Source organism: Canis lupus, chromosome 1, assembly GCF_011100685.1.
Source record: "Canis lupus familiaris isolate Mischka breed German Shepherd chromosome 1, alternate assembly UU_Cfam_GSD_1.0, whole genome shotgun sequence".
Classification (NCBI taxonomy): Eukaryota; Metazoa; Chordata; class Mammalia; order Carnivora; family Canidae; genus Canis; species Canis lupus.
Window position 1 is genome coordinate 63,193,289 of NC_049222.1, and position 25,668 is coordinate 63,218,956.

Sequence of the window (25,668 nt, forward strand, 5' to 3'; positions counted from 1 at the left end):
CAGAAATAGCAGAACTCATTTACAGGGAAGAAGCTTATAATTTTATTAGGAATATATTCCTTTGCAATTCCTGAGGATTGTTACTTTCCGAAGGAACGATTTAGGTTGTTGAAATTTATGTTGGGACTCTAAAGGTGCCCTTTATTTTACAAGCTATTACCTGAAAATCCCTCTGACATTCAAACATAGTGAATTGGCTTTATTTTTTTTTTTCCTTGAGTGATTTGGGCTGGCTTATTTCCATAATACCTGAATGGCGTGTTTGTAAGCTGCCAATATTTTATTGTTCTGAGTTTTTTCTCACACGAATCAATTTGATTGTTTTTGGTTTAGCCAAATTCCACTGGGAATAGTAGGCAGTGTGCATTCCTTCTAATGATCTATGTTACCAATGTTTTCTTTACACTGCTAGAAATGATGCATGGAATTACTTGAAATCTCAAGTCAAGTAGGAGGCTATGAGCTGAATTCAGATGATATAAAGTTAAAAACAATTCACTACACTAAAATTTAATTCATCTGTTTTTTTATCAAAGGAGATTCCATACAACATTTCTATACAACTAAAACCTACCCCCTACATCTTGAAACAAATGTTGAGGAGATGTTTTTCTCTAATGCCTGATAGAGATTTAATTCCTTAGGCCACTATTACATTCTCCTGGAGGTACTGAGTATGTCCAGAAAATTATAAACTCCTTGAAAAGCCTCTGTACTGCCAACAATGAGTAGTGATGGATTCTGGAATAGAGATGGTATCATTCTAGCAAGTGACCATTGAGTTAAATAAAATTCATTTACATTTTTAAAAAATTCATTTACATAATGTGTATAATAATTACAAATTCCAATCTCAGTATATTCTTTCAGTTTCATAAAAATCAGTAGTGAATCTATGAGTACAGGAAGTGGGGAGATCTGAATTTAATAAGAAAATGATGGTCAAGTTTGTTAAAGCAATAACATTAGTTGTATGCATTGCACAAGGTTCCTAGGCTGAATGTTTTTATAACATGTAGAATAATATTTTTAAAGTTTGGAATTGAACAAATAGGAAAATTATGTATAGTTTTATATCTTAGACTGAGCCATGTGATTGTGCTAGTGTCCTTTATTAAAAGTAGGGACATTTCACTCTCCAAGTTTCCTTACTGAGTATCTTTCACTTGCCATGCACTTTTGAGAGAGGAGTAGAAGGAGTTCGAGTATCAACAATTCCTCCCTTTCCCATCCCATCTATTAAACAAAAATTTTAGATCCCTCATATAATAATCCTAGGTTTGTGAATTTGCCTCTGCAATGAGGACCTCACCAGTAAGGAACCACCTGAAGAAGTTCAGGACTTCATATGAGGTGGGTGGATCAAGGAGGTGTTTACTCCAGTATAGGCATCTCTATACCTGCCACTTATGAACTGTTAAATTCTACACAGCTACTTTGCATCCCTTATACATAATCTCATGGAGAGGGTACTCAGGAAACAGGCAATTATTCCTTAACATAGGTCTTAGTTGTTTCAAGGACTTAGAGAACAATAAATCTCTGCCCTAGCTGGCTTGTTGTAAGTGTTCATGGGCATATTAGTGCAAATGAAATCACTGAGGGACCACAGTGAAGTCAAAGACCCTCTTGTTGTAGAGCTTATGTTAGAGATGGAGGGAGACAGGCTATCAACAAACAAGACAGATCATTTTTTAGCTCAGGAATGTAGGGACATCAAAACAGAGTGGTGAGGCAGACAATGCCTTGGGGAAAGAGATGGTGCTAAATTGGACAGAAAAGGAAGAGTAGGGCCACCATGAAGGAGGATTCCACTAACCTCTGAAGCTTTGTGCAAATTAGAAAAATGTGTCCATTCTGAGTGTGTGGAGTCCATGGTGGCAAGGTTTGACTAGGAAAACCCACTTAGTGCAGAATTAAGACTCAGCTCTTTCCTGGGCAGTTGCTGCTCCAATGCAGGGCATGTTGTCTCAGGGTGGAGGAATCAGAGTAAGGAGTCTTTGTGTAAGTACACAAACTGCACAAATGCAAGACATAGGAAGTAGCTCTACCTCTAAGGAAAACACACTAGAGCTCTGACTTGAATACAGCAGAGCAAACGTCAGAGAGATCTCTGACAAAAGGATTCTTGACATGGTAAAGCAATGCCAAAAGCCAAAGCTAGGGACCAGCCTGGCTTGTTTAAAGGTCATTGATGATGGAGAACAGAAACGAGCTCATATCAGAGTCTTCTAGGCTGTTCCAGCGAGTTTAGATTTGTCCTAAGGGCAGTGGTAAGCTTTTGTAGGGTTTGACCATGGCATGTAGGTTATGACAGGCAGCAAGAGACTAGGTGGAGACAACTGAAATAACCCAGGTGAAGAAGTGACGTGAACTTACACTAGGTGGACTGAGGTTCATCATTCATGCAATAAATATTTATGGAATGCCTACTTTCGTAGGATATGGAGTTGCAGCATAGAACAATAGAGACAAAATCACCCATGTCATGGTGCCGAGATTCTAGTGGATGGAGACAAAAAGTAGCAACTAAGTAAGTAAAATGGAAATAAGCATCCTATGAAAAATCTATCAAGAAAGAGTAACAAGGAAAGCTATTCGGAGTAATGGGTGGCATTTTTAAATATATGATCTATGAAAACCACAGAAGTTGTAGGTAAGTGGATGGAATCAGAGTACCTTTTGACATAAACCCAATAGGACTATTAAATGAATTTAATATAGAGAGTGAGGGAAAGAAATCCTTTGACTTGAGCTTCTGGGAACAAATGAGAACACTCAGATAAGGGCAAGGAATTTTCCATTTACCCAGCTAGGTGCCATTTATGGACTAACTGCTTAGTCATTGTTGTCACTTGGATTATATTGTTTTCAATTTTGCCAGAGGTCTTATGTAGAGGACACTGAAGTAGAAGCCATAATTCCTTTATTGGGTTATTCCAATAACATCTCATTGGCAAGTAATTTTCAAGGTTTTTTTTATGATTTTAGAAAAGTTTTAAGCAAATGGATTATTTAATATAAATTGGCTACACAACCCTACTATAAGGGTTTTAAAACACCAAAAGCTTCAACTTCTTAGATCAAAGAACCTCCTCCAGGCCAAAATGTTTCTACTGGAAAGGTTTCTTTCCATCCTGATAAAAAGCTTCCCTAATATTTCCATGTGTTATATATTTGCATATTCACTTTGATGGAAAGCATGGAATAGTAGCCAAATGCATATTTCATACATTCTTTTGATTAAAAATGATAAAGGTAATATTAGTGTTTTTCCTCTTCATCTCCAATTTATGAAGTAGAAAACTTTTCCATAGAGCAGTCAACTAAAGAAAGGAAATAAGATTGATTCAAGATCATATGGTTCTTTTATTTATCCTTATACCTTGATTATGACGTGATATCTGATGTTTGGGACCTAATAAAAACAGGGGCATAGAATCATGTTCATAGAGTCTTGGGGTGTAGGAGAGACCTTTGAAATCAACTATTCTAACACCCTGATTTTTCAGATTAAAAAAAAAATTGGTCCCTGGAAGGATAAATAGCTTAACAAAATCATGCATTGAGAGCAGATCCAATTTAAGATTAAGGTTTTTTTTTCCACTCCATTTTATTTTTCTGTTTATTTAATATCTATTTGGAAGGCCAAGACAAATGCCAATTATTTTATCTATTGTCATTAATGATTCATAACCCTTGAAAGATCTGTAAGTATTTACTTCAGACTATAAAGAGTTTTATCGTTTTCTTCAGTGATTATGCTTTGTTTAACCTTAACTAGATGCTGAATTGACCTCCAGTGGCCCATCAAAAAGGCTCACTACTTAAATCAATCTTTTTGTTATCTGACCTCATTTCCACAATTCTAGATAGACTTTCAAGTAAGAGGCTCAAAACTCTCAGTATTACGTTTCTTCGCTTTTCTTAGTTTCTTCTAGTTATCTGGACCGTATGTATTTCGAAACCACAGCAAATCATATTTGCACACAAAATCAAGCAAGGGACAGACAGTAAAGATGGAAGAAAGAGACAAATAGGTAAAAGTCAAAGCTGGGAGGGAAAGAGATTAATGAGGCAAGTTAGATGGACTGCAATCTCAATTAAAAGAAATAAAAATAAAAACTCAGAAAGCACTCATGCACTTAGAATACAAATACCCTACTTGCTATCTAATCATATATCTCTAGAATTGCAAATTCTTAATGATGAAACTTCCTAGAACCTGGCTTATTCTAGTAATTCCTCAAAACTTGGCCATTTTATCACCACCTTGATTCTCTTCCATACAATCCCCTTACAGCTGCATATGCTCCCAGAGCACCTAGAATGCACTTTATCTTCTATTCTTCAATGCATTCGTTCATTTACAAGTTTGGGCTTTCCTTCCTTTTTTTTTTTTTTTTTTTTTTAAGTCTTCACTAGACTATGAGCAACTGAAGGACAGAGTTTGGAACAATATATACTTGGGTAGGAGAATGAATAATTAAAGGAGAAAATGAATGATTAACTGAATAAGTGAATCAGTGAATGTTACTAAATGCTACTCTGTCAAACTGTTTCTAGAACATTTGCATATGAAAAGATAGAACTATAGTTTTTTTTAGTTCTTGATCACGTACAAAATACTTCCAACAAAATAATGAAATCTTACTGATTTATTTATTCATTTATTTATTCATTTTAAAATCATTTATACTTCCAGACCAAAGCATTTTCTTTCTGTGAGAATCTGTACCTATTGTATGAATGGAACAACAATCTTCCCATGAAAGTGAAACATTCAATGTGTTTAACCATGGTTACTGGGAAAATAGTGAGCTAAAGCCCAAAGATAAGGAAATGTAGCTTCACTAAGTAGTTTAATCAAGTTATAACACTTGCAATATATTCTGAGTATCTACAGGTCTCCTCAAGTGGACAGAAGACTATTTAGATTATTCACTGAGGTATTTTTCAGCCCAAACAATTCCACACCTATAGATTTAACTTGAATAGTGTTTTAGTGCCAAACATTGAAATCTAAAGAAGTTGAACAACTTGTTAAATTCACCTGAGTGACTTATAAGTAGGATTTATATATGCAGATTGTCAGTGGTGCTCTTTGCACAGTAGCATGTTGTCTTTGTGTTTTTCATTTATTTTAGAAATAGCATAAAGAGACAAGTAATGAACAAATGTATAACAAATTTAGAATAATCAACACTAAACAATTTCAATTAATTACAGGTAATCATTATATTGTTATATTATGCTTTAGAACTCTATAGTCAATGATATCATTTTATAATAATTTAAAAGACAGATCTTAAATGCAGTGCTCTGTATTATAACAAAGTGATATTATTAATGGACATTTTAAACCTTGTTCCATTGGAAGATAACTAAAAATACAAATAATGCATTGGTTATGTTAATTCAATATTCAACTTTATAATGAATTCAAATTAGGTCTCTGAGATGTTGTTTTCCAGTGTCAAAAATATCAAATATGCTTTACCAAAATGGAGATGCCTGCTTTCTAAGGTGTTGAGTAGTCAGAGAAGCTGTAGGATAAAAATGGCTCATCTTATTAGAAATCAGCTTTTGCAGTATTATTTATAATAGCCAACATATGAAAACCACTCAACTATCCATCAGCAGATGAATGGATAAGGAATTGGAATCTATCTATCTATCACCTATAGAAAAAGAGAGAAGGGAACATTATTTAGCCATAAAAAGAAGAAAATTTTGCCATTTGCAGCCATAGGGATCGACCTTGAGGGTAATATGCTAAGTGGAATAAGCCAGTCAGAGAAAGACAAATATCATATGATCTCCCATGTGGAATTTAACATTATAGAACTCATAGATGCAGAGTTGGTGGTTGCCAGAGGTGGAAGGGGGCGGGGGGAAGAGTGGGTGAAATGAGTGAAGATAGGCTAAAGGTACAAATTTCCAATTATAAGTCCTGGGAATGTAATGTACAGCAAGGTGACTATAGTATTGTTTGTAAATTGCTAAGAGATTAGATCTCAAGAGTTTTCATCATAAGAAAAAGAATCGTAACTATGTGAGATAATGGATGTTAACTTACTGTGGTAATTGTTTCACAATATATACATATAGCAAATCATCATATTGTATACCTAAAACTAATATGATGTCAATTATCTCAGTAAAACTGAAAATAATTAAAGGAATCTAAATAGACTCTATGCTTTAGTTAATTTTTAAAAAAGAAATCGACTTTTTTCCCCTGGCAAATATTTAAAATGTTGTACTTATGTATGGATGTTAAGTACATAGTTGAGTAGAACTAAAAATGTATAGTTTTCAAGATTTTGTCATTTATCTTTAACTCAAAATCAAAATTTTGAGTTAAGATCAAATTGAGTCAAAATCTCGAGTTTCACTTATATCCCTCTTCATGCCCTTCCTCCCTCACACATTAACATACTAACAAATAATAGGCTATCATTCATTTAACTTAATTGACCATTGTTTTTGATGCAAAATAATCAGTTCTAAAAAGGTTGTTGTTTACCAGCCAGGTAATTAACATAGCATATATCTAAATATGAGTACATTTAATGTGTCATAAATCTCAAGTCAAAATGTAATAGTTCAGGCTTTATAGTCAGTATTACTTTTCAGAGATCCAACACACTACACAGATTTACTCAAAGACGGAAAATCAAGCCACACCAAATCATTGATCACTGGGATTGTGAGTAACCAGGAAGGTGAGGAAATAAGAGAAAGGATGGCTCCCAAGACAAAATCATTATGTTTACAGGTTGTACTAAAATAATTTACAAGTAGAATAACAAATTCACTCCTTAAGAGATAGGAGGCTTGACATTTTTGTAAACTATCTAAACATGAAGAACAAATAATGGCTCCTTCTGCCTCCTATTTTTCTGGTTGTTTGACTTTAGATTTTACCAAAGAGGTTATTGACAGAGAGCAGCTGGCACAGTTGATTGCTAAATCAATTCCTAACCTGTTCGAATCTGTTGTTTTCATTCTCAGTAACTTCAGGACCCACCAACAACCTTAGAGATAAATTTATTCTATGCTCTCCTCCATCTCAACCTGCTTCCACTCTAACCATTAAGAATAAAATAAGCTTAAAAATCTAATCGTGGAGTTAGGTGATATTTTATGAGGCCTATGGCCAGTTTAGAATCCCAGGAAATTTAAAAGTAAACCATATCCAAGATTCCTTCAGGATTTTGGTGACAAGACACTTGCTTGTCACCATTTGCTCTTAGGTATGAAGTCCCGGTCCCCAGATTCCTTTCACTGACCAACCAACAAAGACATCTGAAAGTTACCAGCAGATTGCCTGCTTTCTTTGGCAGTTGTATTGACAACATTTGGAGTGCGTGTCAAATTTGCATTGTATGAGAAAAAAAGATTGTTTTTCTTAAATCATACCACTTACAAAACAGAATGAAGAAAAAAAAAGAAAGAAAACCTAAGAGGTAGTGACCCCCTTTAAAAAAATATATTTTCTCTCTTTTGTTAGAGACAATATCCAGCCATCCAGATAAACTCCAAAACTTCTTCTTGGTTCAATTCCCTAATCTATGAGATGGAGTTCCTAGGTTTTGATAAGAACTTCATCAATGAGATGATCCATGTCCACAGTTGAGCACAGCACCTGGCCTGGCATTCCATTAGGACTTGGTAAGTGGTAAATCTTTCCATTGTCTTCATCAATGCTGTCATCATCACCTGGGATCATCCTCAAAAATCCTTAAAGGGTAAATAGCTGCAAAAAAATATGTGTCTGACTGAGCTTTCCTTCAGCTCCAGGAAAGTCACTTTAACTAAGATTCTCTGTGACTTTCCTTTCTCCTTACCTCAAATGCAGAGACATACTTTTTTAAGCTATAGCATGGCATTTGAAAAAAACAGTGCAGCTTCTCCTCTACACAAGGATCACATCCATATAAAATAAAATCAATTTGGCACTTTTCAACCACCCTGTTTAGCTATTTCCACACCACACAGGACTTGGCAAAGGGAAAGGATGTTGCAACTGTCCTATCCTTTCTTTCCACTTGTGAGAAAATTTTTCTTTTCCTTTTTTTTTTTGTTTAATTGTCTCTGACACATGCAAATATTCCATGTTCACAAGCAATTTGAAGAGATATGAAAAGCCTAAGGACGAATCATAGAGCCAATTAAAAAGAGACCTTCTGGTTTTGGAATTTATCTCAGGAGGAGACAAAGGATTTGTCATTTTGTTTTAGCAGAGAATTTTCTACCAGGTGCTTTAAAAAAGATGATAAAATTCCACACCTTTTCAACTACAGGCATATAACATAAACTGAAATATTTCAATACTTGCACTTGATAGATAAAGGATAAATGGTAACATGTTAATAATTACTGTTTAATAGGCTTAACACCACAATTAAATTCACAAATATGTTCTCCCTTGAATGACACATTTGGAAGCCATCCAACTTCTCTTCCTGTTTTAAATTGTGTATAATTGATACTATTTTGTCATTTAAAACAATACACACTGCTTATCCAGTGTCTGCCAGCAGGCTATTTATAATTATACAAGAAAAAAATATTCCTCCGGGAGAAAATCATCATTAATACAATCCCATCATAAATAATAGAAAATGGAAACTGTTTACATCTTATGCAATTGTTTTATAAAAGAGTATTAAATCATCAGGTTGTTTTTTACAGGATGTTTCAATATGACAATATTGGTTCTTTTTCTCTATTTTCCCTCACTTTCTATATGAGATTCTAATTTTTACAAACAAGTTTTAGCCACTAAATACACACTTGTTACCTAAACACTATGGATGATTACTATAGAAAGTGATTTGTAGGTGATGGTTTTTCTTTCAGGAAAACTGCATGCCAACCAGGAAGCAGAAATATTGAATAAAATAGAGTAGTGGGAATTTAAGAGATGTAATATAAACAATTAAGTGTGAATGACAAAAGATAGGCACTTAAGTATAATGGGGTCTAATTTGAAAGGATGTACAATGATGCAGATGACATTCATATGATATAACTTTATTCAGTTTTTCCTCTGTATTGATTTCTCACTTGGTATTGCTAATTAATATAGAGTACATGTACTTCATCTTATGATTATTCTGCTCCCCTTAGAGTGAAAAACTTGACTACCTAAATAAAAATAAGTAATAAATTCGTTGTAAGCAATTAATAGCAACAATCACAATGAGGCTGAAGGTACGCATTGAAAAAATACCAGGACCACACCTTTATGAAGCCTATCCTAAGCTCTATGGCCCTCCCCTCTTTAGACATTTCTTGTGAGTGTAACCTGCAAATATGATTTAGAACTTGATTAGTATCTTTTCCCATTTTCCTCCCCTACCTGTTTTATACTGTTCATTGCTTTCCTTATAATAAACTGAGTAGCTTGTTGTCTCCTTCTGCTTTGAAACTCATGTTATGACCACTAGTATTGAGTATATACTATGGATTTAGTAACTCTTGGGAGACTGATTAATAGAATGAGCATATTAACTGGGATGTTGATGAGTATATAAATAGGCAAAATATATTCTCTTCAAACGTGGTATAAGTATTACTACCATCTGGTAAGAATGGTACTATTTTGTCTTAAGCTAGACTATTTCAGAAAACCAAAATGTAAAATACCGCTAGAAGAGCGGTCATAGAATTGACCAAAAAATGCTGAGCAAGCATTGAGCATCAAAATGTTGAAATTGGTAACATTTATGTGAATATTGCAAAATTAGTCATTGTCTTCATCTTGCACAAACATCCTGGCACAGGGAAAAACGGCCATGGATGAGGAATCATCTACATGTCTCTGAAAGCAGTCATAGCAAACTGCTTAGTTCACAATTAGTTCTATCAAAATAGCTATGGGGCATACTTATTATTTTCATGTTTAAATTAAATCCTGCTTAAGAAAAGTGGTAAGAACTATATATTTACTTGAATGGTTAGAAAGTCACGGATTCTCTATTCTTTGTCTACAGGGCCACCCAAATGAACCTTGGAATAGCAGGAGGGGAATATATTCACGTAATTACTGGAATGCTTTTTTAATCTGCACTCTTGCATATGAACTGACAGATAAGATTATTACAAGACATGACACATTAATAAATAACACCTAATTAGTTTGATAATTCTTTGATTAAGCCTTAATTTTCCTTGCTTTTCATGCAGCAATTCAAATGACTCCGTATTATTTGTTCCTTTTTCAGACTATTTTAGAACATGCTTTGAATAGTCTCAGTAGGTTACCTGAGGAGGAATTTATTTTTGTCTGACAACAAGTCCGTGCCATTAACAGTGACAAGGCTAGACCAAAACGATACTTGAATCAAAGTTTCCTCACTGCAAAGATACTCCTCTAAAATCTAGCACCACTTTCAAAAGGGTAGGAAGCATGTGAAAAGAATGACACAAGCCTTTGTTTTGTTCTCTTTAAATGGACACAGAGAAGTGAAGTCATCGAACTCGGTATTATGAGGACATCAGTCTTTTTATTTACTAGCTTTCTCCCCAAACCTGCAGCCTCTTCATCACAACGAGGCTGCTTGAGAGAGAACAGCAGCTTTAGAGGAATCACAGCCACTCAGAAGTGCTCGGATCTACTTCTGTGTATATACCGGCTATTTACAGTGATGGGAATGTTTTGTGGATGGATTGTGACAAATAAGAAAATCTAATACATTTACCTTGAACATCGCCCACCTTCAGATAATCAGAATCAACCCTCACGGGGATATGCCAAGTCCAGGAACTATGCACACCTGTGATTAAGCATAGGATTTCTCCCCTTTGCTTCACCACTTTGTTCTAATGCTTTATGCGGCCTACATTTTACAGACGCATGTCGCAAACCAGTCTTTGTTAATTCTGAGCCTCTGTCTCTAGAGATACCACCAATAACTCCCTTAAGAATCTTTATGCGGGGCCTATTTGCAATGCTCAGAAGCCTGTCATCTTCTTAAATAACAAGATTATTTCTACGAATGAGTAAAGAGGGCTGCTCTGGAATGATCATCAAAAATTTTTTTCATTGAGATAAATATTAGGCATCATGAATTTAATTCAATAAACGTACCATGGATTTGGCAAAACATAAGCCAGGAGGGATTTAAAAGCAAATGTTTCTTAAAGGTATGTCCAAGGCAGAAAACAAAGACTTGCTAGGGAGAGAATGGTAATCATACACGATCATTAAATCAGAAAGACACAGGGTGGGGTGAGAGGAAAAGCACAATTTTGCTGTATTTGGACAGAATCACCAGCCCCACCACCGCTATAGACATACGTGGTGCTTATGCTTGTCATAGTCAAGCAGTCTTTCCAGTGTGTGTGTGTGTGTTCATGACTGAATCCGCATGTCAACTCTAAAAAGTTATGTCTATGATCCCACTTTAAAGGATAAGTAAGCACCATGCGTATTTGTTCACTGTTGTATCCCTAGATCTGGCATAGGACCTAGAACTTACCTAAAATACGCTTCATTCAAACTCATTCTATGTATTTAATGTAAGATTTTTCATATGATCCTCAATATCACAGTGTGGATTATGTATTTTTGTTCACTTTATGTAGGGGGTAGGACCAAGGCTGGAAGACAGCAGATGGCTACAGTGGGCAAAATCTGTGTTACAGATGATTTGTTGCTGTGGATTGGAAAAAAACGTTTTCCTCTCCCTAACACAATTCTGCTGGTAATAACTCACCGATACGTGCTCAATGATCAAAGAAGAGCCCACACGCGGAGAGCCGGGGACCCGTAAAAGCGCTTTGACCCTTTGCAAATGTGTTTTGTCACAACCTTATCAGCCTCCTTTGACGGAGGAGGAAATGAAGGCTGAAAGAGATTGGTTAATTTGACTAAGTCCTATTTCAAGCAAGTGGCAGGGCCTAGAATGGAAACCGTGCTTTCTGGCTGTGGAGTCTATGCCTAACCACCTGATTTCACCACCTGAGATGTCTGTGTGTGGCTACCACTGAAGATCAAAGAAAAGTTGTGCAAAACAACAAAACTTAGCCAGAGAAGGAAAGGAAATCATTGCTTCTTTCTAGATGATGGCTCAGTGGCTCAGTTCCAGCACTTTTTTTGTTTTTACTACACTATGTTTTTAATAGTCACACATATTTCACCCTCCTCATTTATCTCTTAACTTCATTTGAGTTTCTACCACCTGTGTGAACTTTGATTGTCAAAACAGTTTGTAGCATTTTGAGTTGCAACACTAATTTCGTAAGTTACTTGCACACAGTCCCCATGACCACCTATATGAACAACGGCCTAGTAAATTTGTCCTTTCTTCCTTTAAAGCCATGTTTTTGGTTTATCAGCTTTTGCAATATTTCATAAACTTTACCCCGTTTTTCAATCCTTTAAATCTCTATCTGATCACACTCTCTGAAACACTGGTTTCACGTCATTGTTCTGCTTGAAATGTTTCAAAGACCCTCTTCCGCTCCAAGTTTCAGCTTGGCCTGATTGACCGAGCAGCTGTAATGTCACCACAAACTTATCCACTTCTTACTTTGCTGATGTTTTCTAGTCATAACTTAGCTTGCTGTTAATCTGATCCCCTCGTTGTTGTACAAACACATCAATTTCACACACACTGCCATGTCACGTCCCTGTTCATTTTCTCTTCCATTCATATACAAAGCAAGGCCTGTGTATTCCTTCACGCTGCATCAAATACTAATAATCCATCCTTCAAGTTCTAGATGTCTTTATCTCCCCTGGCATCAGGAACCACAGATGTCTCTCTGAAACTTGTAACAATTAATATCAGTATTATGCTCAATCTGTCTCCCAACTTTAACCTTTTCCTACCATTTATTAGTTCCTTTTTCTCTTTCAAATACTCATCCATTCCACTGGTTAAAGTTAGAGATCTTCCTTTAGCATTCTTACATCCCCTACTGTGCTTGGTTGGGGACTGCAGATCATGAAGAAGGTATTCAGTATCTGTATGCCGACTTCTTTAACTCTTTTGGCAACCTCATTTCCACCATTGACCTCTCCCTGAAACTCCACACTTGGTTGTCTAACTGCAGATGACTTCAGAAGTTGTTATGAGAATTTAATGAGTAAAGTGTGTGAAAGTACCTGGTATGAGCCTTGGTATTTAGCAGGTGCTTGACAAACGATGTTTGGAGGGGAATCTCGCACATGTTCCCCTTTTGCAGCTGAATAGCAACTGTGGCTTTAAGAACAGAAAAGGTATCCAAATCTCCTATGTCTCCAGCCCTGCCCACTCCTGTGACTTTTGACCCACTCTCCTCCTTTAGCCCCTATTTGGGGTTTTTTGTTGGTTGGTTGGTTGATTTGGTTTAGTTTTTCAGGTCAACAATCTCTGAAAAATCTTACTTTCCTCTCCTTTGGTATTTGTGATGATAAATCCCATGATTCTACTGCTGTGATATCTCTAAAATCATCTTTATCCTCTTTATTACGTCTCCCAAGATCAATCTTAACTTCCTCTCCTTAGACATATCTCAACTGGTCTTTCCAATTTCATTCCCTCCAAACCTTCTTGCACAAATGTTTCCAAGTCTGTTTCTCTTTCTAGGTTCCCTGAGTGTCAATCGGAGTGAGCCACTTGTAGTTGTGCATCTATACCTAAAAAAGCAGGGAGCTTTGGGCTTTAGAATTAGTCAGGCTGGGTTTGAATCCCCTGTCTGCACGGTGTTTGACTTGGACAAAACACTTAAATTCTCTCTACCTCAATTCTCTGTTCTATAAAACAAGGTTGATGATAACACTCTTCCCAAGTTTTACAAGGATTAAATAAGATTATTTTAAGAAACTAGCAGAGAATAAATACTCACCAGCTGGTAGTCACAAAAGAACATTGCAAGATAGTGTGATTCTGTGCCTTAAGTGTTATCCCTTCAGCCTTTATATCTTTATCCTTAAATTCATATAGACATAGTCTACCAATGTCTCAAAACACATTTCCATTTTTCTTCTTCCATAGGATCTTCTCTGATTTTTCACACCAAAAGCATTATCTTTTTTGCAGTAAATTTCCATAGTAAAAGAGAAAGGAAAAACATGTGGGGAGAGAACATGGGCATGTAGTTTCTCATTTCATCATTTTAAAAACCTTAAGAAATACATTTTAATAAAAAACTGAGACTGAAAAAAAATTAGCAGAAGAAAAGTATTTAAATCCTGGCTTGTGTGACCTTCACATTTATGTTCTCGCTATTGATTTTCAGTGTGCCTATCAGAGTCTATTGAAGCTAATCTTAGTTTTTTTTTTTTTTTAATCTTAGTTTTTGAGGTTTGGCTTGGTTTGGTTTTGAGCAATTATAACTACTTGTAGAGACTGACTTGTCTTATTTTTTCTTATAGGTTTTCCAAGGAGCAAAGAAAAATATTACTTACTTTTTAAATAGAATAAAATTATAAATTAAACGTAGTTTTTTTATAAATAAAATTATAAAATCATTTAAAAATTCATTATAACTTGTAATTACCATGTAGCACCATTGGACAATTTTGGAAATCCAGGACACATGATGGAATCTATATTATACTGTTTTTTTCCCCTATCTTGAACATTTCAATCTCATCAATTTAGGAATTATTTCATTATTACTCATCAATTATTCCTAACAATGCTAAAAATGACTAAAATAATAAGAAAAATAGAAAAATGATGCAGTTGCTTGGAAGGATGATGCAACTGCAAAATAAACCATCATTATCTCATCATTATTCAGCTTCCCTGCTGTGACTAAAGTAGTGCATCATCATTTGAGAAGGTATAAAAGAAGTCTGGAAACATTTGTATGGTCTACTTTTAGTTTCTTTGAACACAGTTTAGAATTTAGAAGTTCTATTTTTCATCTATAGCTGCAAAGAGAAGAAAATCAACCAAAGAAGGTATTTCAGTTACTAAAATCAGGAGATGAATGCAAAAAAGAGAGATAACAGTATGCTAAACTTTAATGATTAGGGTGAAATTGAAATTGATCATTCAAATGAAATCTCAGACCATGAATTTTCAGATAGCAATGAATTTTCTCAAAAATCATCGAGTGAGGGGATCCCTAGTGGCTCACTGGTTTAGCACCTGACTTCAGCCCAGGGCCTGATCCTGGAGTCCCAGGATCGAGTCCTGCATCAGGTTCCCTGCATGGAGACTGCTTCTCCCTCTGCCTGTGTCTCTGCCTCTCTCTTTCTGTGTGTCTCATGAATAAATAAATAAAATCTTAAAAAAAAATATCAGTGAGTGAATAATTCATTTCAAAGGACAAAAAGGAAATATAGTATTCTCATTCAGTTAGTCCTTCAACCATGACCTTATCACTCAATATTTTGTGCAAGAATCTAGTCTGTCTCATTTTGTTAGAAGGGTATGTTACAGTACTTTTTCACCTTTTATAAAATCTATGTGTGAAAATTTGTAGTTTTTAAGTGCACAAATGCTAAAGAAAGGTAAAAGCAGGTATCAGAATGAAATCAATAATGTATAAATTAAAAAATCATTGGATTTATCATTTTAAATAATGTTTATAAAGCTAAAAAATGTCTCACAGTGATGGGATGGAGATGACATTGTCTTCTCAATGAAATTATGAACCTCAAAGATTTCAAAAATTTGCTGCATTTTTGAAATATAAATTCTAAAAGAACCAGAAGTAATACTGTGCTAGAACCTATTAGAGATGTGTTTGAAATCTGGAATTAGTATCTATTAGATGCATATATGACATGTTTATGCATGATAAATAGATGTGCAGTTAGTTCATTTTGAAGATGTTTCCAATTTGGAGTATATATACATTCAAAATCAGAAAACTGATTAAATAAACTTTTAGCTTTGCTGTATTTACATTTTTATCACAATTTTCAATATCCCTTTATCCTTACTTCTATGACCCATTTTTTAAAATGATTCAAAATATTAAAAAACATTGAGAGGTCCAAGTGGTAAGTGGAGATAACTATTGTTTGTTCTTAGTATATTGAGATGAGCATGTACACTTTCTAAACCTCTATTGCACTTATTAACTTATCCTTGGTTATAAAGTTATTTATGCTATGTCTTATCTCTTTTCTAGGCTATCAGCTTGCTAAGGGGATTCAACAAATATTTATTGAGTTAACATCAAAACTCCCAAAGCTTTTATTTTGTGAAGATAATTAGATGTTCAAACTACAGTAAGTATGTTTTTATGGAACAGTACTTTTTTAGAGAAAAGTAAAGTAAGGCTGACTCTTACCTAGTCTTTTCCATTACAGCCAATTGAGCTCTGAAATACATTAGATTAAACCGTTAAATAACAGTGACTATAATGCAATTACATTTGACCTCTTCTCAGCAGGATCAAACCAAAAATGCAGTTAGGCACAACTAAAGTTCAAGAAAAGGATCTTAATAAAATAGGAGTACTAACTTATTCCTTGAGGCTCTTTCTAGCTGTGGACTTAAAACCCATAGAATTGGAATACGAGCTGCCAAAGAATACCTTATTATAGTCAGAGAAGATTTTGATAGGTGAATACCTTCAATTTTAAGAGAGCAAATGACACAGAAAGTGGAATAAATTACCTTGACATAAATTCCTGGCTCAAGTAAAAGTCAGACAGCAGGTGGAATTTCAATGGTTGGGATAACTTCTAAGGGATAAACTTTAACTGGTATTGAACTTTAATCGTAATGGCTTTATGATTACAATTTTTTTTTCATACAGAGATGAAGAGCTGAAGAAAAGTATTAAAATGACTAAGCAAAAGTACAGGAGGCCTGGTTCCTGTACTGGACATTTAAATTGATTTCCTTATCTATAGTAAATATGCAGAGGTCTGTGAGCCATGTGATTTTTTTTTTTTCCTTATTGAAATTTATCTCTTGCCTAACTCAGTTGACTTTGCCCAGCAATACATGCAATTCATTTGGCCCAGGGGAACTTGATGAAGAGGAAATGTGAAAATGCCTAGCAAGATCACCATGGTTCTTTTAGAGTCTATGTAAATGAATGAAATTATGAGTATGGCTATCACTTAAGAAAAATGTGCTTAGCAGCAAAGTATTGAAAAGGAAATTGGAGTTACTGGAAGGTTGATAAAGATGAATAAATCTGAAATCATTTATCTTGACCTTCAGTACTATCAATTTCTAAAAGCAAAACAAACAAAACAAAAAGTATGAAACTCTGTAAATTGAGTCTCTATGTAGCTACTATATCTGCCTTGACTGGTTTCCTTAGTTGTCTCGTAAGAAAATGACAACTAGACTATTTAATACTAAAAAGTGTGAATCATCAGCCTCAGGAGAGCCACCTTAGGAAAACAGGTGGGTCGTCCTCCCTTCCCTCCTCACTCTTTCCTTCCTCTTCTTTTCCCTAAGGCAGTTTAGGGACTATTCAAAACATTTTCTATAACATTGACCATGTACACAATCAAGAGATCTAATGGCAGAGTTGTTAGATCATTTAAGAGCAGTAGAGAGAATATTTTTAGAGAGGGGAGCATTTCAGTATCCATAACACCCCTAAAATTATACATTGTACATATACATCTACTCCAGTTGCCCACAGGGCCAGCCTTAGTAGAATATACTCACTTTCTAGGTTTAAATAGAATTTTCTTGATTTTCCAATTTAATATAGAGTGAGTCAGTGCAGGTGAATTTTAATTAGATTCAACAAAATGATACGATCCATACATTTAATGTTGGCTTATTAAGATGGTCCTCATAATTGAGGTGGGGATTGTTACTGACCGTAAGATAGTGCATATTCACTACGGAGATTCAAAAAGAGCAATTCAGTTCATTTTCAGGTATTTCTTAGCTAAAAAAATTGGTAAGACTATCGTTGTTAGAAGTATTTTATTTAATGGGATAAAAGGCAAACCTTGAGACTAATGTCATAGTGTCAGTACATTTCATTAATCAGGTTTTCCAAATCGCAACTGTAATTTGGGCTACTTTTGAGGGAGTGGCAACATTATATAAGGGAAGTTCTTTATCCCAAAGAGAAAAATCAAATTATAGATTAAAAAATTCATTACCAATAATTAATAATGAACTCTAGCTAAACAATAACAGGTGTTCTACTAATCCCAAACAGAAACAGATGGAAGCACAAATGTTTTATAAATACTGGATACACGCAGAGCAATAAACTTGGCAGGAATTGTTTCATTCTCTAATTGTCAGTCAGAGTCAGAGTCGTATCACTTGCATTTTCTCTAAATTAATGTACCCAGATAAAATCTTGTTTCTCATTCCTTATTTTTCAAAACGCAGGCCATATTTAATGCTCTCTGTACTGTGTCACCAACAAAAGTAATATAAATTTTCCTTCTGTGCACTTATGAAGGTTCATGGAATTTGTTACATGAAACAATAGGCATACCATATAGGTTTTTTTTTTCCCTTCTCCAACTTCTTCCTTTCCACCCCCTGAAAGACTAAAATACAGAATTTCCCCCAAAATACTGATCTACATATTCCTGTATTTCTTAGATATTATAGCAATAAGCCTTCAAAATCATGAATGTAGGTAGAAGAAATAAATTAGAAAGGCGGTTAGAAAGGTAATAACTGCTAGTACGAAATATAATCCCATAGCACTTGGTAATGATTTCCAGGAGTTAGAATATCAGATAGTGCTACAGATCTAAACTCATGCCTATTTAGAAAATGTTCACATGGGATATTAGAAGAGTTTTCCTGTATGATTAATAACAGAATTCTCCTTAACTCAGGCAGAGATGGTTTCACTGTTCCTTCTGATCCTCATTTGTTGTTGAATTTTTGGAAAGAAATTATTAGCTGTGACTGTTAAACTCTTAGCATCTCTCATTGACTTTGAGAAGTCAAAGTCATTGACTTTGAGAAGACTTTGAGGGAACAATGTATGGTTCCCTCTGTCCTGTAATTTTCCTAGAAACTGCATTTTATGATCAGTTTAGTAGCTCTATGAATAGTTTGGGGAGCACAATGAAAACATTATTTTCCTCAAGCAATGGCATTTAAAAACTCGTGCTCATTAGTAATATAGATTCATGTTGCATTACAAGGAAATAATTGATCTTTTCGAAGCAAAATATGTGTAGAATATAACTTTTTATTTTTATTTTATTTATTTATTTATTTATTTTGAGAATATAACTTTTTAAAACCATCACAGTTAAATAAACTTGTCAGTAAATCTGTTACCTAAAATTGACTTAATGTTGTAGAGAGAGCGAGAGTCACTAATGTTAAGTTTCTTTCATGTGGGGTACTCACGCAGACAGGCTGTGCTAAATTGAACGATTTAAAGAATAAAGTTAGAATAATAGTATTTTATGTATCTATTTATATGCTTGGTCAACAAATTAGCAAGGTTGTGACTCTGACCTCAATGTAAGGACACTGAAGACGAGGTGGGGTTCAATGATTTGCTTTTGGTACAATGCTAGAAAAGGATGGGGTCTAGCATTACACCCGTATTTACGTCCAAAGCCCTCTTTTTTCACTATATTATTAAATTAGTTTCCTGAATGTTTCCATTTAATTTTACTATGCTTTTATACACGTATGTTAGCAATCATTTTTCCCAAATGAGTCATCATTCTAACTGAGTCACCATACTTTTCAATGATTTCCCTTTCATTTCAGTTTCTAACTCATAAGAAAGTAAACAAAAAAAGAGTAAAAGGATTTAAAAACTGAAGAAGAGGAGGGAGTGGAAATTCACCTGAATAAATTATGAGAATTAACTCAATTTTCCTGAGAGCCAAAATTCTCATAATCTTCAAATTTCCTAGGAGCTAAATGTGTTATATACTTGTTTTAAATATGATGATGCCAATTTACCAATACATGCATAAATGTAGTCATAAAGTTTGGAGAAATTTCCATCAAAATAGTTTAGAGCCAAAATATAATTTGCTTTAAACAATGAGCTTCAATTATTCTAATGTAAATTATCTCCTTCCTTAACAATACCATCTTCTTAGAATTGTTCCCCCAAATATAACATAGTTCTTATCAGTCTTTAAATCTGCAAAAGGCCAAGTATAAGCAATGGAGTCATTCATTCTTAGTTAAGATATTAGTAAAGAATCCCTTGTTACACTCTAGGCAACAATTAAAAAAGATAGGAGAGATGAGAGATAAATTGCTTTCAGTAAAAATACTTCCCCATTGTGTTAACTATTAACTCCCAGGTTGACTATTTCCATCAATAGTAGATCCCTGGAGTGGCTAATCTTGGTTCATGTGAGAAAAAAAAAATTTTGAAACAAATTAAATATTTGAATTCTGATGGATTTAATATGAATATTTTTCACTACTGAAAAAAAAAGGGATACTTTTATTGTCGGCGGCCTTATAAGTTTACTCGAAATAAAATAAGATGATTCACCTCTTTGCTCCAAGATATTATTAAAGATATTAGCATTTTTTGTAGATGAAGATATTAGCATATTTTTTTTAGCTTTCAGCCAACTTCATTTGCAATAGGCCATGCGGTAAAATTAAAGGCCCTAATGCCAGTTATTACTTCTGCTTTTTTACTGGCTTTATTCTAGATCTACACATGCATTATGCAATTTTTTTTAAATGAAAATACAGTTTAGTGCACACACACACAAAAAACCCAACTGTCTCAGAGACAAAGACTATTAGAACAGACAAGCACAAAAATTTTTTTTGGAATACCTGGTCTTAAATCCCCATGGACAAACATGTCAATCATATATCGACAGAATGCATACTGATCTGATGGAGTGGAAAGAAAAAGAGCAATGAAAAAATGTCATCAAAACCATTTTTTTTTCCTAAAGAGAAATGGCTTCACAAAACAAACAAAATAGCACAATTCTATTTCAGTTACTACAATATTTTCCGTGAAGGAATAATTTGCACTCATATGAACACACAGGGGAAAAAAGATGTAATAAATGTAAAATTCTATTTCTTCCATACATAAGAAATAACCTTAAAAAACTGCACAGACTACTTCAGGGTAATATCACACAGTTGTTGTTGCTGGGTTGTTTGTTTGTTTAGATCAAAACACTTTTCATCAAACTCATTACAGTAGTCATCATATTAGAGCACTTTTTCTTGCGATTCCTATATACACTTCCAATAATGAACCAGAAGTTTTGAAAGAGGAAATTATTTCCAACTTGGAGCACTTTACCAATTATTCATTGCAAGCCCTTCTGCTAAGTGTCTAAATGGAGCTGTAGAATATCTTCTTGAAAAGGCAAGCAGGAAGGCTAACTCCTTTGCAAGGTGTTAGGGGTTCTGCATGGAAATGCTCCCCAACTAGAAGAGTATGTGCAGGAGAACAGACTTTCAGCATCAAACGATGTCATTGCTAAGCTCATTAATTGAGTAGTCGCCATTGAAGATATCTTGTGATCTTGACTAGCCTATGGTCTATGAAAAAAGTTTTAAAGAAAAGGGATTTGAGCACTTTGGGCAAACTTAGTCAAATGATTTCAGTTTGTTTGTTTTTTCTTTATTTTCCCTCTAAATCAAAGCCATCGCGGTGAACTTTCAATTTTTGCAGAACATTACATTCTGCTGAGGTCATTCCGACACAAATTTCAGTGGGTGAATTATTCCATAAGTTTTGCCAGGTCTTCTTTAAAACTTGCTTATTATGAAATTAATCTTGTTCAAGATGATTTACCTTCTAAATAGGCATTTCATGAATCTAACAAATCCAAAGGCAGCTCTAGGACCAAGAGTTTATTCAATTTACATAACATGACACACCCTTAAGTGCTTGAAATTAAGTATATCAAACATGGGAAATAATAAAACTTATTACTGTATAATAAACACACATACAGTGATTTTTGTAAACCCTATTTCTTTAGAGTATTAGCAGTATTTTAGAGTAATCCATTTTATTACGAAACTCTGCCAGTCTTCAAACAAATAAATGTAGTTATTGCAGTAAATGTAAACATATAATCCTTTTCATTAGTACCTAAATATGAGTAAGCCAAAACTCATAAAGTTTCAAGGATTTGCATGTGTGTTGGTTCTTGAATTACAGCACATTTTCCCATAGGTGAGGTGGGAGTTGGCGGGAGGCTGGTTCTCAGTTCAAATCCAGGAATCTATTTGTTCCTGGATATACCCGTGGTAACAGCCAGGGTTTCTAAAACCACGACACACAAACCCTATGGCACAGGAGAGAATTAAGGTTAACATAGAAAATATTTTCTCTTTTCTGGACAGACCTGTTTTGTCGAGCAAAATTCTGGAATAGGAGATTTGGCTCTAAGATACAGCAAAATGAAAAAGGTTATTTCCTTTACATGGCAAATTTGAGGTGGAGCAAGGGTAGACTTCCTGAAATGTTCAAACTTCTCCCTTTGTTTCAGTACCTTAAGTGACAATATTCTTTTTAGATTTGTCCTTCCTACAATTTAGAAGTAGTTCTCAAAGGGCAATTTAAATATCAAGCAGACAAGGCATGTGTTCTAATTCCAGGGTCTAACTCCTAGAATATGCATTTTTAACAAACTCCTCAGAAGACCTAACTAGACTATATTTCAGAATCATCGATCTAAAAATCCATCAGTTTTTTTTTCTTTCTTTCACAGTGATTCCTAGTGACACAATCGCCTTCAGAATATGTGCATGTAAGAAGTTGAGAATGCAGGGACTATCTGGAATTTGCAGGGTTTGGGTAATCGCCCAAAATGAAATAATGATCTCTGCATTGTGCAAGTGGCAAGTTGTGATGGCATATTTGAACACATAGCATATGGAATAGTATGTTGAATTAACTAAAGTCTTCATGCTTCAGAGTTTGTTTTTTTTTTTAACTGAATGCTGACAGTGTAATGAAACTCTTTAGCCTCTATGTTAAATTATTACCAAAGTAAAATGCTTGCATTTATTTCACCAACATTTTCTGGCTCCAAAAGTCATTCATTTAATTAATGCATCAATAATCCTCTGTGCTTCCAATTTAAGAAAGAAAATTTATTTTTTAAAAGATTGATTGATTTGAAAGAGAGAGAGAGAAAGAAAGAAAGGAAGCACAAGCAGGGGAAGCTGCAGAAGGAGAGGGAGAAGCAGGCTTCCCATCAAGCAGGGAGCCTGATGTGGGGCCACATTCCAGGACTCCAGAATCATGACCAGAGCCGAAGGCAGGTGCTTACCTGACTGAGCCACCCAGGTGCCCCCAAAATTCTTTATTAATTAAAAAAAGTTTAGTTTTTTAATCTAGAAAATTGAATTACAATACTTAGATCGTTTCTGTTTTGAGTGATACTATGATGTTGCATTCTAATGACGCCAATAGGAAAATGAGAGGACTTTTACAATATTTAAATTAAGAATTTTCAAATATTTTAAATGAGGATGCCTATTTCCATCTGTCCTGAGTGTTGACCTAAACAATGTGCAAGAATTCTAGGCAAGTATATGTCAGGCAGCCTCCAGTGTGTCTGCTTCACCTGTCTAAGGATAAAGCAAAACCAAGCCTTTCTGATTTGCTTCTTTAAATGCAACTCAAACATTAAACGGGGAAAATTTTCCTAAAGAACTGTTCTATTATGCTAACTTTCATAGTTTTGTGATGATAATTCATATATAATAATTCATATAATTTCATAGGTGGTCACCATTTGTTAAATTTTTTTTCCCACCAAATGAACATCTCCTAGGAATAAACACATGCTAACAATTTCTCCCCTCCCCAAGGAGCAGTCCTGGATGTCATGTTCCTGCCATGTTCCCTGTGGAGTGGCAGCTGAGAGAAAATGCATTCTAGGTGCAGAATGTCAGCAGAAGGGAAATTTTAAAAAACCTCTTATGAGCATGAGGCATGTGTACTCTGGTGCTCTATGGGAGTTTCATATCAGCTATATTCTCTCCGCCTGCCACAAATATTCAGATAGTTGTTGAAAAGAAGAAGATGAAGAAGTAGGAAGAAGAGGAGGAGGAGGAGGGAGAGGAGGAGTAGGAAAGGGAGAAAGAGGCAGTGGAGGGGAAAGAAAAGAAAGAATGAGTATAGCAGTGGGGAGGTTTGGTTTTCTCCTTCCCCATAGATTTGTCATAGGGCATCAGAAAATCAGAGATCAATGCCTGAACATGCCAACCTTCTTACCCTACTTTAAATAGATTGGTCCATAAAAACTAGATTATGTGGTACGTAAGTGGATGTATAAGTTTATGGTAGGCATGTACACACCTATGGGTCTGATTCCCAATGTTTTACATGAAAATATAATGTTTATAAATATGTAATATTGAGTAACTACATGTGAATACATTTTCGTGTATACTATATAATTTAAAAATTTACAATATGTGTGAGTGCTAAATGTAAAAATCTATTTCCAGGGAAAGACCTATAGGCACTATTTATTTAGAAAGCTATTTGAAAAGGACTCAAATTCATCAAGACTAACTTAAGCTAAGCAAATAACTAATCCCTTGCCCAAAGGAGAATTTACTCAACTATTTTACTACATCATCAATACAAGAGTCTCAAATTCAAAGCCACCCCCTAAATAGATCATTTAAGAAAGACTGCATCTTCGTTTATTGTGCTTAGGTGAAAACATAATGTGATCAGGTTTTTTTAATAAGTAAATATTCTTAAATCTTTGCTTAATTTAAAAAATATTTCTGTCTAACCAGCAATTAGTAGTAAGGTTTTGATTGTTTACCTAATGATTTAATTGACGGTAGCTGTTTTATTAGGGAGGCTTACTTTAGTAAATGCATTTACTTAGCTGAGAAAATCACATTTGTGCTTTTGTTTCTTACTTTCAGTGATATTTGAATGTCCTTTTAATAGATAAATAGCTCTTTATGTAGAAATGAAAACAGATTGAAAATGAAAATGGTAATAGAATGATATCTTGCATAATTCTGATTACTGATATGAATGAAATACAATATATGTGACCTAGAAAATAGACATTATTTTAAAATGTTCCAGAGATGTGTCTTTATCAATAAAATGTGCTCCCCCCACAAAAAAACCTAAAGATACTAAAAATGGACATCAAAAGGTTGATGCATGTTCCAGTTACTAGATAAGTATTGTGATACCCCTGTATATAAGTGGCATGAATTTTTATATCCTGTATTTATGAACAAAAAATAAAAATATATTTGGTACTTTTCAGCTGGTTTCATGTGATTATTTTCATCTTTAAAGAGCAATCTAAAATGCAAAGTATTTTAGGACCCTGATAATCATTTTAAATACATATATCAGTGAGTCAGAAGATTAGTTTTCCTGTTTTCTATCACAGTAAAATCGTCCATTTGAAATATTCCCTTTATTTACTATAGCTCTTTTTCTACCCAAAATATTTCAGAAATAACATACGGTTTTAAGAGAGGTAATAAGTAATGATCAATATTTTTAATTTTTTCGATGCAATATAATCATTTTTACAATTGAATAAAAGTTTTAGGGCTCCAAAGTTTTAATCCCACTCTTTTTCGGCGATCCACAGAGTTTTCCATTTAGGCGATGTTTATTTATTTCAAAATTTTGTGATTGACAAAAAAGAGAGACAGGCGTTTTTTTCTTTTTTCCTTCCTTTCCTTTTTAAAATATAGTCTCAAAAATATACATCCTTTGTCAAATCGAAATTTATAAATATGACTTGTGAATTCAAGGGAAAAAAGTGATTCAAAGAAAAAATAC

The 25,668-nt window shown here is 34.4% G+C and overlaps 1 protein-coding gene and 1 long non-coding RNA gene across 10 annotated transcripts in view; one reads left to right on the forward strand and one right to left on the reverse strand.

The window, feature by feature from the left end:
- The window catches only part of LOC102152099, a 46,168-nt gene extending 21,031 nt beyond the window's left edge, over positions 1 to 25,137 (forward strand). For 3 of the 9 annotated variants that reach the window (XR_005353873.1, XR_005353872.1, XR_005353865.1), the window contains 5 exons: positions 7,517 to 7,677; positions 10,005 to 10,050; positions 11,599 to 14,908; positions 16,090 to 16,189; positions 16,723 to 25,137. This is a non-coding gene — a long non-coding RNA (uncharacterized LOC102152099). Of the gene's footprint in view, positions 1 to 2,441; positions 2,534 to 7,516; positions 7,678 to 10,004; positions 10,051 to 10,235; positions 11,158 to 11,598; positions 14,909 to 16,089; positions 16,190 to 16,722 lie in introns of all 9 variants that reach the window. The other 6 variants (XR_005353871.1, XR_005353870.1, XR_005353867.1 and 3 more) reach the window with 6 other exon arrangements.
- Positions 1 to 25,668, reverse strand: part of TRDN (triadin) — a 360,587-nt gene that overhangs the window by 216,443 nt on the left and 118,476 nt on the right. The window contains exon 9 of the mRNA NM_001389217.1: positions 20,685 to 20,744. Coding sequence (NP_001376146.1) covers positions 20,685 to 20,744 — 60 coding nt within the window. The remainder of the gene's footprint in view (positions 1 to 20,684; positions 20,745 to 25,668) is intronic.